This window comes from Nerophis ophidion, linkage group LG01 (genome assembly GCF_033978795.1).
Source record: "Nerophis ophidion isolate RoL-2023_Sa linkage group LG01, RoL_Noph_v1.0, whole genome shotgun sequence".
Taxonomy (NCBI): domain Eukaryota; kingdom Metazoa; phylum Chordata; class Actinopteri; order Syngnathiformes; family Syngnathidae; genus Nerophis; species Nerophis ophidion.
Genome location: NC_084611.1, coordinates 26,760,593 through 26,779,713, shown reverse-complemented (window position 1 = coordinate 26,779,713; position 19,121 = coordinate 26,760,593). Strand labels below are relative to the sequence as shown.

Here is a 19,121-nt window from a genome sequence, read left to right as displayed (position 1 = left end):
AAAAATTCCTTTGCAACCTCATTATACTAAGGACAAGCGGTAAAAAATGGATATATATATATATATATATATATATATATATATATATAGCATTCTATTTAGGTTACTTTCTTGAGTTTACGAACCCTGGCACTGTTTTGTACTGTTTCTGTACTTGTTCTCATTATTATTATTTCTTGATTGTATGTAAATGTTGTGTATTATAAATAAAAATATTAAAAAAACAATAAAAATAATTTGAAAAAATTGCATCTTGCATGATTCAGCATGCTTTTTAAAGTCATGCTTTTGAGTTTTTTTTTATTTTTCATTAACATCCGTACCGCAATTCCTGTACGTTTTATTTAATGTACCGTATGCAAAATGTGGCGAAAAAAAGAGTAGTGTTTTTTGTTTTTTTTGGTATGATAACTTTATTTATACAAACCGACTGGCAACCCTTGGACAATAGTCATGACAAATGTGTGTTTTGTTTTAAAGATGTGCTATTTGGATTTATACTATATGAACATTTGAATATATATATATATATATACATACATATATATATATATTTTTATTTTTTTATACATATATATTTATATTGCATTCTATTTTAGTGGCACTGTTTTGTACTGTTTTTGTTCTGTTCCTGTACTTATTTTGATTAGTATTATTTCTTTATGTTGCATTTTATTTATTTATACTTACCATGAATTGATTAACGTGGACCCCGACTTAAACAAGTTGAAAAACTTATTCGGGTGTTACCATTTAGTGGTCAATTGTATGGAATATGTACTGTACTGTGCAATCTACTAATACAAGTTTGAATTAATCAATCATTATAAATAAAGGTTTATGCAAATAAAAAATAAAGTAAAATAAATTGTGTCTTACGTGATTTAGCATGCTTTTTAAAGTCATGCTTTTGAGTTCATCAGTTTTTTTTATCAACATTTGTACAGCAATTCCTGTACGTTTTATTTAATGTATGCAAAATTCAACAGGGAAAAAAGAGCATTTTGGGGGGAATAATAACTTTATTTATAAAAACCGCCCGGCCTGTGGAGACCATTAACCGGAAGTGGGCGCCGCTTTGTAGTCTCCAGCTGAAGCTTTGAAAAATATGTCGAAGAAAATGGCAGACGAGCCAAAGTTGCCAATAACTCGACAAATTGAGAAGGAACTTTATGAAAGAGGAGCGCCTCCAGCCGACGTGAACCTAAAAGATGTGGAAGATTGTTTAATTTACGACCCGCGCGGAATGTCCCTCCCATTCAAGAGTTTATATCAAGACAGGACATCCATATTAATATTTGTGCGGGTAGGGATTCACTTCTGCATTTTTGACATGTCGATTAGTCATGAGTTGGAGTTGCACGGCTTTCTGTAAATAGTCCCAGCTTCCCGTGGAAGATTGAAGAGATCATAATCATAGTAGAAAACAAAAAAAGGCAGGCCATTATTACTACATGTGCAATGGGAAGATATTTGCACTAGAGCTGTCAAACGATTAAAATATTATATCGTGATTAATCGTTTTGTGTTCATAGTTACCTCAAAATTACCATAACATACCATACCAACTTTATTTATAAAGCCCTTTTAAAGGCCTACTGAAACCCACTAATACCGACCACGCAGTCTGATAGTTTATATATCAATGATGAAATATTAACATTGCAACACATGCCAATATGGCCGGGTTAGTTTACTAAATTGCAATTTTAAATTTTGCGCCGAAATATCAGGCTGAAACGTCTCGGTATGATGACGCGTGCGCCTGACGCCACGGAATGTCGAGGACATTTTGTTCCAACATCGTTCCCAGCTATTAGCTCGTCTGTTTTCGTCGTGAAATTCCACAGTATTCTGGACTTTTGTGTTGCTGAATCTATTGCAATTTGTTCATTGGACAATGGAGACATCATAGAAGAAAGCTGTAGGTGGGAAGCGGTGTATTGCGGCAGGCTTTAGCAAGACAAACACAGCCAGTGTTTCATTGTTTACATTCCCGAAAGATGACAGTCAGGCTTTACTATGGAACAGAGATGTCAAGCGAACACGGTTGGATTGGACCACACACACAAAGTACAGTGTATTATGCAGCGATCATTTCGAAAGATCGTGTTTCGAAGAGGGTTCCTTGCGAAGGGCAGTGATGGGCATCGCCACCACCCGTCGACTGGTGCTGAAGAAAGGTGTGGGGCCGACATTCAGGTTTTACAGGTACGACCATATAATCTCACTAAAACACTAGTAACACAATAAGCAAATAAGGGATTTTCCAGAAAAAGGTTGCTGTAGCCTATCTCAGCTGCACCACAAAGAAAATAGAGGCAAAGGACAGACTAAAAAATAACACTTAAAACAGATGTAAAATACACATTGAAAAAGCAGATACAAATTACCCTTAGAACAATTTTTTACATAAATAGCAGTTAAAAAAGTTAAAAACTGTTTTAAAAAAAAGTAAAAAACAATTTAAAGTCTCATGCTTAAATTAAAATAAATTTTTATAATCGCCGATAAATATAATTGTTCATCATTAATAAGATAAAAGAGTCTTCAAATTGTTTGCCTATCGTTCACAATCATTATGAGACATGAGCACACCTGTTTGTTACGTTTTTTTAGGATTCTAAAGATTATTTAAAAAACGCTTGCAAAATGCGACAAATGGGAGTCACCGTTGTAGCCTTCAAATCTCTCTAAAACAACTTCAAAACCCTCCATCATGAATTGATTAACGTGGACCCCGATTTAACAAGTTGAAAAACTTATTCGGGTGTTACCGTTTGGTGGTCAATTCTACGGAATATATACTGTACTGTGTAGGGGTGTGGGGGAAAATCGATTTGAATACGAAACGAATCCGTTGTGCGATTCAGAATCGATTCTCATTTAAAAAAAATCTATTTATTTATTTTTCTTTTTTCTTTTTCTATCAATCCAACAAACCACTACACAGCAATACCATAACTATGCAATCCAATTCCAAAACCAAACCTGACCCAGCAACACTCAGAACTGCAATAAACAGAGCAATTGAGAGGAGACAAACACGACACAGAACAAACCAAAAGTAGTGAAACAAAAATGATTAGCAACAACAGTATCAATTATAGTTATCATTTCAGCATAGCAGTGATTAAAAATCCCTCATTGACATTATCATTAGACATTTATAAAAAAAAAAAAAAAAGAACAATATTGTGGCTTACACTTGCATCGCATCTCATAAGCTTGGCAACACACTGTGTCCAATATTTTCACAAAGATAAAAGAAGTCATATTTTTGGTTCGTTTAATAGTTAAAACAAATTTAAATTATTGCAATCAGTTGATAAAACATTGTCCTTTACAATTATAAAAGCTTTTAAAAAAAATGTACTACTCTGCTTGCATATCAGCAGACGGGGGTAGATCCTGCTGAAATCCTATGTATTGAATGAATACAGAATCCTTTTGAATCGGAAAAATATCGTTTTTGAATCGAGAATCGAATCGAAAAAAATCGATATATCATCGAATCGTGACCCCAAGAATCGATATTGAATCGAATTGTGGAACACCTAAAGATTCGCAGCCCTAGTACTGTGCATTCTACTAATAAAACTTTCAATCAATCAACCGGGTATGCATTAGCAGACGTTCATAACAATATGTAATATGTACAATATTTACTGTATTTCTGCCATTTTAAGCATTGCCAAAACTTTTTTCCTCCGCGCATTTATATTTGTTTCCATAGCAACGCACTTCGGACTAACAGTAAATGTGTGTTCCTTTTTCCCGACACAAACGCCTGTGCGTGTTCCAATCATGGCAGACTCTGCAAGAGACGACAACAACTATTTTTGGACAAATCACACATCAATGATGAATTAAACAAAACATGTTCTGGATCAAAAATCACTTCATATTCTTTACTGCTCACTTTTGTTGCCATATCTGAGTTATTGTGTAGAAATATGGGGAAACCACTACAAATGTGCGCTTCATTCACTAACCGTGTTACAAAAAAATCGGTCAGAATAATACATAATGTTGGATATAGAGAACATACAAACCCTAAAATCACAATTATTGAAATTCAACAATTTGATGCATTTGCAAACAGCTAAAATGATGTACGAAGCAAACTGTAACCTGCTACCCAAGAATATACAACAATTCTTCTCAACAAAAGAGGAGAAATATAACCTCAGGGGAAAATCTAATTTAAAACATTTGCATGCTCGTACAACACTTAAAACCTTTAGCATATCAGTATGTGGAATTAAATTATGGAACGGATTAACCAAAGAAATCAAACAAAGCACCAATATGATTCAGTTTAAAAGGCGGTTCTAACTACAATTGTTCGCAAAGTACACAGAACAAGAATTATGAGGTAAGGGGTAGTGGGGGGGGGGGTATATTGTAGCGTCCCGGAAGAGTTAGTGGTGCAAGGGGTTCTGTGTATTTGTTCCTGTTGTGTTATGTTGTGTTACGGTGCGGATGTTCTCCCGAAATGTGTTTGTCATTCTCGTTTGGTGAAGGTTTACAGTGTGGCGCCTATTTGTAACAATGTTAAAGTTGTTTATACGGCTACCCCCTGTGACCTGTATGGCTGTTGACCAAGTATGCCATGCATTCAATTGTGTGTGCGAAAAGTCGTAGATATTATGTGACTGGGCCGGCACGCAAAGGCAGTGCCTCTAAGGTTTATTGGCGCTCTGTACTTCTCTCTTCATCAGTGTACCACTCCGTACAGCGGCGTTTTAAAAAGTCAGCAATTTTACTTTTTGAAACCGATACCGATAATTTCCGATATTACATTTTAAAGCACTTATCGGCCAATAATATCGGCAGTCTGATATTATCGGCCATCTCTTGTTAGAATGCAAAAAAAGCCAATTTTTCTTCTTGTATGTCATAAGGATGGTGAAAGTTAGGTAAAATTCCAAATGAAAAAAGTGCAGTTCCCTTTTAACGGGTTATCGTGTTAACTTTGACAGCACTAGTTTGTAAATATTGTGTTTGCATTTTAACATTTTTCACGTCACCTGCAGAATTTCTTGTGCTACAGCTGTAAAGAATACATGGATGATTTGAGCAAAATACCCAAAGAGGTGCTGGAGGTGAGTCCTTTCACTCTTATCTTTCTTCTTTCATTATTATCCTCAATATATTTTTGTGTGTGATCGCACATTCGGCGGGGAATTCCAGAAAGCAGGTTAAGAAAAAAAAATCTTACGTATGTAAAGCCTGAGACAAGTGAAATTCCCCAAAAAAATAGGTAAATTCAACTCGAAGTCATGGTAACCAACACCGTGAACCTTTTCTTGAACAAACCCTGAATTTTTGTATGTCTCCAAGCACCTGATAAACCTGAAGCAATCTTTCATACTGTGTTTTGTAACCAGTAAAGGAGAAGGTTTTGAGGCCATAGTTAGTATGATATGCTATATGTTTTTAGTCAACTTAAAAATCGTTCATTTTAGACGTGTATTATTATTTGGAATTATTTGAATGAAAAATACATTATTTAGTAGTTTTATTATTGTATATGTAACTAAAATCTGCTGCCGAGAACCGCAGCGTTATTAAAACTAATGCAAAAACGTCCACTATGAAGGATGCTGGTTTGCAGAGGGATATTGGTTAAATTTATACCAACAACACTAGATTGGCCCTAGTGTGTGAATGTGAGTGTGAATGTTGTCTGTCTATCTGTGTTGGCCCTGTGATGAGGTGGCTACTTGTCCAGGGTGTACTCCGCCTACCGCCCGAATGCAGCTGAGATAGGCTCTAACGACCCTGAACGGGACATGCGGTAGAAATGGATGGATGGTAAGGAAAAAAACTTATGCCAAAACAAAAATACAATATATTGTTGTAGTTTCATATCAGATATGTATGAATGTGTTTTGGTCATAATTATCTTTTTTTTTTTTAAATACTATCCGTATGTCATAACAAATAATGTATGTGCTATATAATTTACAAGTAAAATAATCTGCCAACTACATCTAACATGTCAGATTATTATTTTTATTTCAAGAAAAATATTTCAGATTATAGTACATGGTATTTATTGGCCTAACAGAAAGTGCCTGGTTCAGGAAAAACACATTATATATATATATATATATATATATATATATATATATATGTGTGTGTAACTGTATGTACGTATGTACGTACATACCCCACCTTCCAGCGACCCCAAAAAGGGACAAGCGGTAGAAAATTAATGTATATATATATATATATATATGAATGTATGTATTTATGTACATACCCCGCCTTCCGCCGTAATGCAGCTGAGATAGGCTCCAGCGACACCAAAAGGGACAAGCAGTAGAAAATTGATGATATATATATATATATATATATATATATATATATATATATATATATATATATATAAATATATACACACACACACACACACATTTAATTTTAATCATATGTATTGACTCTGGCAGTGATTGTCTCTTCAGTCCAATGTCATTTTACTTTATTACTATTATTTGTTTAAAAAAAAGTTTTCACAAACACGCCTTAACACTTTCACCTCCATCTGATAAAGAAATATTGCCTTTTCTTTTGACAGTTGCTATAGTAATTCGTAGAATCAGCACTCCATTGATCATGTCTTTATATTGTGCTCTTAAATTAGTCAGCATACTCAGGATTGACTGAATTAACTCGGATCAGCTGTTCTGGAGCCTGACCCTCAAGAGTTTCCCATTTTAGGTTAAGTCAGTTTAAAACTTCAGGTGAAGACTTGAGTTTGTTGAACCTTCTACCTGGACTCATTCGATGCACGACAACATTAGCACCAGCTACGGTGTTGGTGGTTTTAACTGCTGTGTGTTGTTCTACATAAAAGGCTTTTTCTTTAAAACGTTGGTCAAATTTTATACTCATACTTTTATTTCTTTTAAGTGAGTATTAAGAAGAATGAAAAAGTCATCATGATGTCCTGTGGGAAACAGTGGTTGTTTACAACATAGTTATTTCCAAGGTTTATGGATTTTATTTCTCTATAATTATTTTTAAAAAGTCTTTTTTTTTCTGATTATAAAAACAAATTGATTAAAATTTCAAGTTGAGTGTTTTCTTACTGCAGGATGCTGAGGTGGATCTTGTTGTGATTGGTCAGTCTGCTCATTATCACATAGAGGTAGGTATTTGGTAAATTTCCGTATGCAGTGGAATAACAGCATATTTGAGTTTGAGCATTAACACGCCTGGACATTTTTGTTACAATTATTGGTTTTTCATTTGTAGGAAAACACCCATTTGTGCTTTTTCTCTCTGAAGATAGGCTTTTCTTTTGCACCAAACACATCTAATTCCCCCAATGTCTGTAACAATCAGTTCATGTGAGAAGGCAGCGTCTTGTTTGGTTACAGAGGTACCAACATTTTGATTTGACCTCAAAACTGGAGCTGGAAATGATTGATTTGTCGATTTTATCAATCGATTAGAGACGACTTCACGGTGGAAGAGGGGTTAGTGCGTCTGCCTCACAATACGAAGCTCCTGCAGTCCTGGGTTCAAATCCAGGCTCGGGATCTTTCTGTGTGGAGTTTGCATGTTCTCCCCGTGAATGCGTGGGTTCCCTCCGGGTACTCCGGCTTCCTCCCACTTCCAAAGACATGCACCTGGGAATAGGTTGATTGGCAACGCTAAAATTGGCCCTAGTGTCTGAATGTGAGTGTGAATGTTGTCTGTCTATCTGTGTTGGCCCTGCGATGAGGTGGCGACTTGTCCAGGGTGTACCCCGCCTTCCGCCCGATTGTAGCTGAGATAGGCGCCAGCGCCCCCCGCGACCCCGAAAGGGAATAAGCGGTAGAAAATGGATGATTAGAGAGGACTAAATGACGCCCCTGGAGTGTTTGGCACACTCACCACTTGTATCGACACTGCGCTGATTCTGTGCAGTTATTGTTTCATAATTGCAAATAAGCATCTTTATTGGTGTTTTAACTATTTGTGTTCTGTTTTGATGATCTTGGAATACAACCTCCGTGTCTTCTGTATATTATGATACTGTAATATCCAGTCTCATTATTTCCGCTTCAGCCTTTCTGCTCGCTGACGGGCTATCCTCACGACATCTACGTGGACCCCGAGAGGATTATTTACCAGAAGTTGGGGATGAAAAGAGAAGAGAAATTTACAAATTCAGGTAAATGAACTAACTGCGTGTGTAAATCCTCACATTAATAAACAAATCTTGTGTTTTGTGTGTGCAGCCCAACCAAGTCCTCACGTGAAGTCTGGTGTCTTCATGGGCCAGATGAAGAGCATATGGAGAGCCATGATGAGTCCTGCTTTCGACTTCCAGGGTGATCTTCATCAGCAAGGTGGAGCCATCATTGCAGGGCCAGGTAACATTTTCCTGTCCTCCCGTCTCTGCAGATCATTCACGCTCAGGAGTTTTCTACTCTTTGCAGGCTCTCAAGTGCATTTCTCCCATTTCGACATGAACCGTCTGGACCACATGCCCATTAACTGGCTCCTGCGACTGGCAGGAGTTCAACAAACTGTACACTTTGGTGAGAAGGCGAAAGTCATCCATGTGTAGTCAGCTGACATCGCTTGCACATCTTATTTAAGCTCGGTAAGTCAGCATGTTGGAGAAAAAGCCTAACAAGTCTCTATCATTGACAAGTTCTGTTCTGCATCCCAACTTGGCTTTTTGTTGTAGCAATGCTTTCTATTAGGGATGTCCGATAACATCGGACTGCCGATGTTATCGGCCGATAAATGCTTTAAAATGTAATATCGAAAATTATCGGTACCGGTCTCAAAAAAGTAAAATTTAAGACTTTTTAAAACGCCTCTGTGTACACGGACATAGGGAGAAGTACAGAGCGCCAATAAACCTTAAAGGCTCTTACTCTGCGTGCCAGCCCAATCACAAAATATCTATGGCTTTTCACACACACACACACACACACACACACACAAGTGAATGCAACGCACACTTGGTCAACAACCATACAGGTCACACTGAGAGTGGCCGTATAAACAACTTTAACACTGTTACAAATATGTGCCACACCAAACAAGAATCATAAACACATTTCGGGAGAACATCCGGACCGTAACACAACATAAACACAACAGAACAAATACCCAAAACCCCTTGCAGCACTAACTCTTCTGGGACGCTACAATATGTTACGCAGAGGTTAATCTCACCACACCTGGTGTGTGTGTGTGTGTGTGTGTGTGTGTGTGTGTGTGTGTGTGTGTGTGTGTGTGTGTGTGTGTGTGTGTGTGTGTGTGTGACAATCATTGGTATTTTAAAGGCCTACTGAAACCCACTACTACCGACCACGTAGTCTGATAGTTTATATATCAATGATGAAATATTAACATTGCAACACATGCCAATACGGCCTTTTTAGTTTACTAAATTGCAATTTTAAATTTCCTGCGAAGTGTCGTGTTGAAAACGTTGCGGTATGATTACTTGTATGATGACGCGTGCGTTTGACGTCTCGGGTTGTAGCGGACATTATTTTCCAGCCCGATCCAAGCTATAAGTAGTCTGCTTTAATCGCATAATTAAACAGTATTCTGGACATCTGTGTTGCTGAATATTTTGAAATGTGTTCAATTAATAATAGAGAAGTCAAAGTAGAAAGATGGAGGTGGGAAGCTTTTAGCCTTTAGCCACACAAACCCACGGTGTTTCCTTGTTTAAAATTCCCGGAGGTGAAGCTTTACTATGGATCAGAGCGGTCAAGCGAACATGGATCCCGACTACATGTCAACCGGCAGTTTTCGGTGAGAAAATTGTAGTAATAAGTCGGCTCTTACCGGAGCTCAGCGGAGCTTCTGTCCTGCTGCGGCTGCCGTGACTTCCCTCAGAGACTCTGGCGTCAACACACCCGTGGCCACACCCCTCCGACTTTCAGGTACTATTTAACTCACTAAAACACTAGCAACACAATAGGCAGATAAGGGATTTCCTAGAATTATCCTATTAAATGTGTCTAAAAACATCTGAATCGCTCCCACTGCAATCAACTTTTTTTTTTCTTTTTTCTAGTCCTTCACTCTAAATTTCCTCATCCACGAATCGTTCATCCTCGCTCAAATTAATGGGGAAATTGTCGCTTTCTCGGTCTGAATAGCTCTAGCTGCGGCTGGCTATGATTGTAAACGATGTGAGGAGGCTTACAACCCGTGACGTCACGCGCACATCGTCTGCTACTTCCGGTACAGGCAAGGCTCTTTTATTAGCGACCAAAACTTTATCGTCGGTGTTCTCTACTAAATCCTTTCAGCAAAAATATGGCAATATCACGAAATGATCAAGTATGACACATAGAATGGACCTGCTATCCCCCTTTAAATAAGAAAATCTCATTTCAGTAGGCCTTTAACTATTAACTTTTACCCAGGGTCGGTTCTAAGCAGGCATATAGGAGGGGGCAGTCAGAAATGGACGCTGGTCCATTATGTTCCAGCACTTTTTTCTGTCTATACAGTAGTAACATTGCTGCCTTTTCATTGTATTTGGCTGTTAGAGAAAAATACCAAAAAATATTCCTGGGCGCGGCACTGCTGCTGCTCACTGCTCCCCTCACCTCCCAAGGGGTGATCAATGGGATGGGTCAAATGCAGAGGACTAGTGTGTGTGACAATCATTGGTAGTTGAACGCTAACTAAGATGTTGGTAGCTCTTAACCACAATACGTATCAATCGAACAGGTGGAACCAGAAAATAAAAGTAAAATAAATAAAATAAAGTATCCGTCATTCACATTTTGTCAATCATCACAACATTTATCTTAAGGAGGCCTAATTGTTAAATTGAATTTGACCTTTTGTAAGACTTAACACACAATAGTCAGTATTAACAAAACTGACAAGTACAGCAATCTTATGAATAATACAAAAACATTCTTCTCAAACTTGTTTATCAGGTCAGCTGCATCATGCCGCAAGGTTTTTGCATTCTCCCCTTTTTTACACACAGAAACTTAAAAACTATTGTTTACCTAATGCCTCTAGCTAAGCAGATGTGTAGTGAAACGGAGTTACGATGCATGCCTTCATCATCATTTATTTAAGTGCAGTAGAAGCAGCAAATACACATAGCTAACTTACTTTTTTTTTCCTGAGGGAACCCTCCTGAAGGAATCAATAAAGTACTATCTATCGATCTACAGTTGTGTAGGTGTCACAATGACTCTCCTGCTAGATGGCATCATGTAGCATCAACAATAAAATGTGTCCTCTTTACTTTCTGTCAGGTGTTCGCATATTACCATGTGGAACATGTTAAATCCACACATTTTTGTTTTGGCGGAAATTCACATATGGTGTATATGCTTTTAAAGAACTGTGATGGGATATATTCCAAACTGGTCTACAAGACAGAAGTAAATGTGATTGGAACGGACAAGCAATAGAAAATGGATGGATGGACTGGACAACATCTTTTCTTGTTTTCATTGGTCTACACTGGTTTACTGAGGGCTGAGGGGGATTTATTATATTAACATATTGCATATTTTCAATATGCAATATGTTAATATTGTGAGTATTTTAAAATATACTTTCTTAACTTAAAACGTATTGATTTGGGGGTGAAATACATTTATTTGTACACAAGTTAGCTATTCTTTTTACATAAATGTGTACATTGAGATGTTTTGGTTTGTGGTTATTATTAATACCCTCGTTTTTAATCACACAGATATTTGTTAATATATTGTTGTCGTTGTGTCCTTGGGCAAGACACTTTACCCATCCCAGTGCCACCCACAGTGGTATATATGTAAAAAAATTAGATATTGGGTTTCACTTTGTAAAGCGCTTTGAGTCACTAGAGAAAAAGCGCTATATAAATATAATTCACTTCACTTAGAGGTTAGTGCGTGTGCCTCACAATACGGAGCTCCTGGGCTCAGGATCTTTCTGTGTGGAGTTTGCATGTTTGCCCCGTGACTGCGTGGGTTCCGTCCGGATACGCCGGCTTCCTCCCACTTCCAAAGACATGCACCTGGGGATAGGTTGATTGGCAACACTAAATTGGCCCTATTGTGTGAATGTTGTCTTTCTAGCTGTGTTGGCCCTGTGATGAGGTGGCGACTTGTCCAGCGTGTACGCCGCCTTCCGCCCAAATGCAGCTGAGATAGGTTCCAGCACCCCCCACAACCCCTAGAGGGATAATCCATCCATCCATTTTCTACCGCTTACTCCCTTTTTGGGGGCGCTGGCGCCTATCTCAGCTACAATCGGATGGCCTATTATGAAATTATAAATTATTACAATTAATATTTGGAACATTGATTTATTCAAATAATATTACATATACATTACAAAGATCATTTATATTTTAAGCAGGTCTTGGCAGACCATTTGGACTGAAAGACACTGAAGGAAATGGATTAACTCATATTACGATTTGCATATGGTGAATGTTTATATTCATCTTGGAGAAAGCAACCCACCAATTTAAATTGTAGGTATTTAATTTTGGGCACATAACATAAGGCCCTTTAGTATTGACATTTGTGTGTGGATTGGACGAGATCACGGAAAAATGGACAGTAAAATTGGGCCTCGGTATGCAAAAGTGATGGCCCTATCCGTAAGAAGAGACTACACGTTTAGCTTAATGCCAACATCAAAGTAATGAGCGGCAACTGTTGTTTTTCAGGCACTTACACACAAACATCCCCTTTATGGTCAGGACGCGCTCTCCTAACCTAGCACACACGCACACACAAAGAGAGACAGGAGGTAGGAATATAAAAGCTGATGGTTTGGTTTCTTCAAGTTAGGAGTGCCTCATTTTTTGACTTGACCTCCTCCAGGAACTGCAGTCCTGTAAAATGACTCTTGCTTGTAATAAAGCAACTTTTTGTTCACTACAGCGTCTCCGACATCTTTTTTGATCCAGCCCCGAAGAAGGTGACAAGACCAGAAATACACAATTTTATTTTAATATGTGACTATAAAAAATGTTTTTTAATAACATTATGGTTTATTATTAAGCTAAAATTAAAGTATCACTGATTGTCACACACACTAGGTGTGGTGAAATTACCCTCTGCATTTGACCCATCCCCTTGTTCCAACCCCTGGGAGGTGAAGGGAGCAGTGAGCAGCATCAGTGGCCACGCTCAGGAATCATTTCGGTGATTAAACCCCCAATTCCCACCTTTGATGCTGAGTGTCAAGCAGGGAGGTAATGAGTCCCATTTTTATAGTCTTTGGTATGACTTGGCCGGGGTTTGAACTAGGGGTGGACACTCTAACCACAAGGCCACTGAGCAGGCTTATTGTACAAGTATCAATATTTTCACATATTTATTTATTCACTTACTTAAATTATACAACTTAAAATTATAAACGGTTTGTTTTGATGCATTGGCACTGTTAAAAAAAAATAAAAAAAAAAATATGTTAAATATTAATTTTTAAGAAAGTTAAACTAAAAGACCTTTAAATTTTATTGTAATGTGTGGCTATTAGAATACATTTTATAACACAATAGCCTACTAATATTCAATTGTGTTACAATTATTTGTAAACTACTTATTTTTATTAAATAAAATAACTTGAAATACATAATGGCTTGTTTTGATGCATTGGTTCTGTAAAACAAATATACAATAAAAAACATTGTTCAGTAGCTTTTGCTACAACAGTTGGTTGGACTGAAAAACCTTTTAGATCAGGTCTGGGCAATTATTTTGACTCGGGGGCCAAATTTAGAGAACAAAATGTGTATGGGGGCTGGTAATAAAAAACCTCACAATAAAGTCTGATTGATAAATAAAATATATAAATGGGTTGTACTTGTATAGCGCTTTTCTACCTTCAAGGTACTCAAAGCACTTTGACACTACTTCCACATTTACCCATTCACACACACATTCACACACTGATGGAGGGAGCTGCCATGCAAGGCGCCAACCAGCACCCATCAGGAGCAAGGGTGAAGTATCTTGCTCAGGACACAACGGACGTGACGAGGTTGGTACTAGGTGGGATTTGAACCAGGGACCCTCGGGTTGCGCACGGCCACTCTTCCACTGTGCCACGCCGTCCCGCCGATTGAATGCTAAAAATGTTATGACAGACCGCCCTAAAAAACAGAATGGAATTGTATTTTTTCTATGAACAATAAAACCCTGAATATTGAGAACATATGAACGTCACACCCGCTCTCTATGGACATATTTTACAATCAAGCTAAATGCAACAAACAGCGAAATATGAACGTGAAGGGTAAAAAAAACCCATCTACAATCGGATTTATGTGATATATCACTAAGCTTTAGAACTTTTTTGTAAAAAATCTCCTTCCACGTCTGCCCCTGACACCCACATTTCAGGCTGGCCGTTCTGGAAACACTCTGTGGAAACGCCCCACCCCCCCACCCACACTGCTTGGTGCCTCGTCTGACCTGCTGTGACGTAGATTACCATATAACTAGTAGGGTTGTATGGTATACGGGTATTAGTATATTCCTGGCGTCCTGGTGCAGCCTCAACAACCTGGAGCTGAGCGCCCAGAAAACAGTGGAGATGATCATGGACTTCAGGAAAGTCACAGCCCCACCATCCCCCCTCACCCTGATTGACTCTCCCACCCCTGTCTCCATTGTGGACTCCTTCCGTTTCTTCATCCTGACGGAATAAATAAAGTACTATCTATCTATCTATCTATCTTGGGCACCACCATCACCCAAGACCTCAAGTGGGAGCCGACCATCAGCTCCTTCATCAAGAAGGCCCAGCAAAGGATGTACTTTCTGCGGCAGCTGAAGAAACTTAAGGTGCCGACGAAGATGCTGGTGCAGTTTTATTCAGCCATCATCGAGTCCATCCTCAACTCCTCCATCAACGTGTGGTTCCCCGGCGCCACAGTCCAGGACAAGCATCGCCTGCAGCGCATCGTACGTGCTGCTGAGAAGGTGATTGGCTGCCAGCTCCCATCCTCCAGGACCTCTTCTCCTTCAGGACCAGGAGGCGTGTGGGTCGGATCACAGCTGACTCTTCTCACCCTGGACAAAAACTATTCTCCCTCTCTCCCCTCAGGCAGGAGACTACGGTCCATCCAGACCCACACCTTCCGCCACCTGAACAGTTTTTCCCCTCGGCCATTAGACACAAGAACAAGATCTGATAGCTCACTTACAGCTCATCTTATTACCTATTCTGTCTTATGTCTGCTATGTTGCACGATTGCACCAAGAAAAATTCCTAGTTTCTGAACCCGTTCTCAAACAATGGCAATAAAAACTATTCCGATTCTGATTCTAATGAATCATATTCGGTACCATACTGCCTCTGAAAAGTACCGGTCCGCCACACCCTAAGACTTTTGGTTAAAATAAATCCAATAATGCAAATTTTTCTGGTCTCCTATATTTAGAAAAGTATCAATATAATGTTGGTATCAGGACAACACTAGTCACTAAAATATCATGCAAAAGCGCGGATTCCAACCCTTGAAATACAAACCCCGTTTCCATATGAGTGGGGAAATTGTGTTAGATGTAAATATAAACAGAATACAATGATTTGCAAATCCTATTCAACCCATTTTCAGTTGAATGTACTACAAAGACAAGATATTTGATGTTCAAACCCATAAACTTTTTTTTTTTTTTTGCAAATAATTATTAACTTAGAATTTCATGGCTGCAACACGTGCCAAAGTAGTTGGGAAAGGGCATGTTCACCACTGTCTTACATCACATTTTCTTTTAACAACACTCAATAAATGTTTGGGAACTGAGGAAACTAATTGTTGAAGCTTTGAAAGTGGAATTATTTACCATTCTTGTTTTATGTAGAGCTTTAGTTGTTCAACAGTCCGGGGTCTCCGCTGTCGTATTTTACGCTTCATAATGCTCCACACATTTTCGATGGGAGACAGGTCTGGACTGCAGGCGGGCCAGGAAAGTACCTGCACTCTTTTACTACGAAACCACGCTGCTGTAACACGTGGCTTGGCATTGTCTTGCTGAAATAAGCAGGGGCGTCCACGATAACGCTGCTTGGATGACCACATATGTTGCTCCAAAACCTGTATGGACCATTCAGCAGTAATGGTGCCTTCACAGATGTGTAAGTTACCCATGCCTTAGGCACTAATACACCCCCATACCATCACAGATGCTGGCTTTATAACTTTGCGCCTATAACAATCTGGATGGTTATTTTCCTCATTGTTCTGGAGGACACCACGTCCACAGTTTCAAAATATAATTTTTAAATGTGGACTCATCAGACCACAGAACACCTTTCCACTTTGCATCAGTGCATCTTAGATGAGCTCGGGCCCAGTGAAGCCAGCGGCTTTCCTTGATCTTGTTGATGAATGGGTTCTGCTTTGCATAGTAAAGTTTTAACTTGCACTTACAGATGTAGCAACCAACTGTAGTTACTGACAGTGGTTTTATGAAGTGTTCCTGAGCCCATGTGGTGATATCCTTTACACACGGATGTCTGTTTTTGATGCAGTACCGCCTGAGGGATCAACGGTCCATAATATCATCGCTTACGTGCAGTGATTTCTCCAGATTCTCTGAACCTTTTGATGATTTTACTGACCGTAGATGGTAAAATCCCTAAATTCCTTGCAATAGCTCGTTGAGAAATGTTGTTCTAAAACTGTTTGACAATTTACTTAGAAATTGGTGACCCTCGCCCCATCCTTGTTGTGAATTACTTGGCATTTTATGGAAGCTACTTTTATACCCAATCATGGCACCCACCTGTTCCCAATTAGCCTACACACCTGTGGGACGTCCCAAATAAGTGTTTGATGACCAATCCTCAACTTTATCAGTATTTATTGCCACCTTTCCCAACTTCTTTGTCATGTGTTGCTGGCATCAAATTCTAAAGTTAATGATTATTTGCACAAAAAAAAAAATGTTTATCAGTTTGAACATCAAATATCTTGTCTTTGTAATGCATTCAACTGAATATGGGTTGAAAATGATTTGCAAATCATTGTATTCCGTTTATATTTACATCCAACACAATTTCCCAACTCATATGGAAACGGGGTTTGTACTTTGTATCGTTCAAGACTTACGGTAATATGCAAACATCACTGCACATCATAATGGCAGCTACATTTTCCATTTTAAAGATCTAAAAAAATATTTGTGAATGTCCGGCGGCCCAGATTTAAAAGCTTAACGGGCCGCATGTGGCCCCCGGGCCTTAATTTGCGCAAGTCTGTTTTAGATTGTTTAGAGCAGGGGTCACCAACGTGGCGCCCGCTGGTAGCCCACAAGGACCAGATGGGTCGCCTGCTGGCCGTTTTTTTTATTTTATTTTGTTTATAATGAATTTATTAATCATTTCAACAAAACATACACAACAATACCATACCAGTGCAATCCAATTCCAAAACCAAACCCAACCCAGCAACATTCAGAATAGCAATAAACAGAGCAATTGAGGACACACAAACATGACACGGTACAATCTAAAAGTAGTGAAACAAAAATGAATTTTACCAATATTGGTAACAATTTCCAAATAGCAGTGATTAAAAATCCCTCATTGATATTATCATTAAAAATATTTACACAAAAAATTAAAAAATGAACAATAGTGTCACAGTGGCTTACACTTGCATCGCATCACATAAGCTTGACAACACACTGTGTCCAATGTTTTCACAAAGATATAATAAGTCATATTTTGGTTCATTTAATTTAAAAATTTTTTGTGTTTTCTCCTCTTTTAAACCGTTCATTTAAGTGTTTTTTTTCATCATTTATTCTCTACAAAAAACCTTCCGTAAAAGGAAAAAAAATGTACGACTGAATGACAGACAGAAATACCCATTTATATATATATATATATATATATATATATATATATATATATATATATATATATATATATTTAGCTATTCTTGTTTCAATCACACTTACATGTAACTTAAAAATAAATAAAAAAATTATATATATATATATATATATATGTGTGTTTATATGTATATATATATATATATATATATATATATATATATACATATAAACACTTAAAATGTAAAGTGTAAAACTGATGGCCCTTCGCATCAATCAGTACCCAAGAAGTAGCTCTTAGTTTCAAAAAGGTTGGTGACCGATGGTTTAGAGCAGTGGTGTCAAACTCAAATACAGAGTGGGCCAAAATTTAAAAGTGAACAAAGCCGCGGGCAGAGGTTGAACAAATTAACCCTTTAATAGGGACCCAAACAAGTTTTGCATTGAATATTGACCAAGCAAGACCTATATAACTTTATAGTGACATGCAAAATCCAGTTTCAAATAATATGAATTAAAAAATATCGATGGCCTATCAAATTAAATAAAAACACATATTTAAGACCTTTTTTCGGCGGCGGGTTTGAGTTGGGGCGCGGTTTGGTGGTAGCAGGGGTGTATATTGTAGCGTCCCGGAAGAGTTAGTGATGCAAGGGGTTCTGGGTATTTGTCCTGTTGTGTTTATGTTGTGTTACGGTGCGGATGTTCTCACGAAATGTGTTTGTCATTCTTGTTTGCTGTGGGTTCCAAGTGTGGCGCATATTGGTAACAGTTTATACGGCCACCCTCAGTGTGACCTGTATGGCTGTTGACCAAGTATGCTTCCATACACTTGTGTGTGTGTGTATGAGCAGCATATATTATGTGAGTGGGCCGGCACGCTGTTTTTATGGAAGAAAAGCGGACGTCGCGACATGTAGAGAACGCCAACAGCAGTGCTTCTACGGCCCGCCCCCAATATTATTGTCTGGGTGGAAATCGGGAGGGGCACTGAACTTCGGGAGTCTCCCGGTAAAATTGGGAGGGATTACGAGTATGAGTATTAGCAGTGAATGTGGTGTTAGAGCGGCGGGCCAGCTCTAATGTTAATTTGATATTGCCTCAAGGGCCAAATGAAATTACACTGCGTGCCAAATTTGGCCCGCGGGCAGGAGTTTGACACCCATGGTTTAGAGCAGGGGTAGGGAACCTATGGCTCGCGAGCCAGATGTGGCTCTTTTGATGACTGCATCTGGCTCTCGGATAAATCTGAGCTGACATTGCTTAACATGATAACTAATGAATAATTCCACTTGTAATAAGTGTTAAAAATATTCAAAACATAAA

At 38.4% G+C, this 19,121-nt stretch overlaps 1 protein-coding gene across 8 annotated transcripts; it reads left to right on the top strand.

Annotated features, from left to right (window-relative positions):
- The first annotated feature begins 1,067 nt into the window (after nucleotides 1-1,067).
- On the top strand, nucleotides 1,068-15,371 carry prxl2c (peroxiredoxin like 2C). Of its 8 annotated transcripts, none has more exons than XM_061900138.1 (7): nucleotides 1,068-1,306; nucleotides 5,040-5,108; nucleotides 7,106-7,159; nucleotides 8,065-8,170; nucleotides 8,238-8,372; nucleotides 8,439-8,605; nucleotides 14,352-15,371. In XM_061900138.1, exons 1-6 carry the CDS (start codon nucleotides 1,109-1,111, stop codon nucleotides 8,567-8,569), a joined length of 693 nt encoding a protein of 230 aa, XP_061756122.1. In that variant the 5' UTR covers nucleotides 1,068-1,108; the 3' UTR covers nucleotides 8,570-8,605; nucleotides 14,352-15,371. The 8 variants fall into 8 exon arrangements, with proteins under 8 accessions (XP_061756122.1, XP_061756132.1, XP_061756113.1 ...); XM_061900148.1 differs by lacking the exon at nucleotides 14,352-15,371 and adding an exon at nucleotides 12,885-14,325; XM_061900129.1 differs by lacking the exon at nucleotides 14,352-15,371 and adding an exon at nucleotides 12,668-12,881.
- Nucleotides 15,372-19,121: the final 3,750 nt, after the last annotated feature.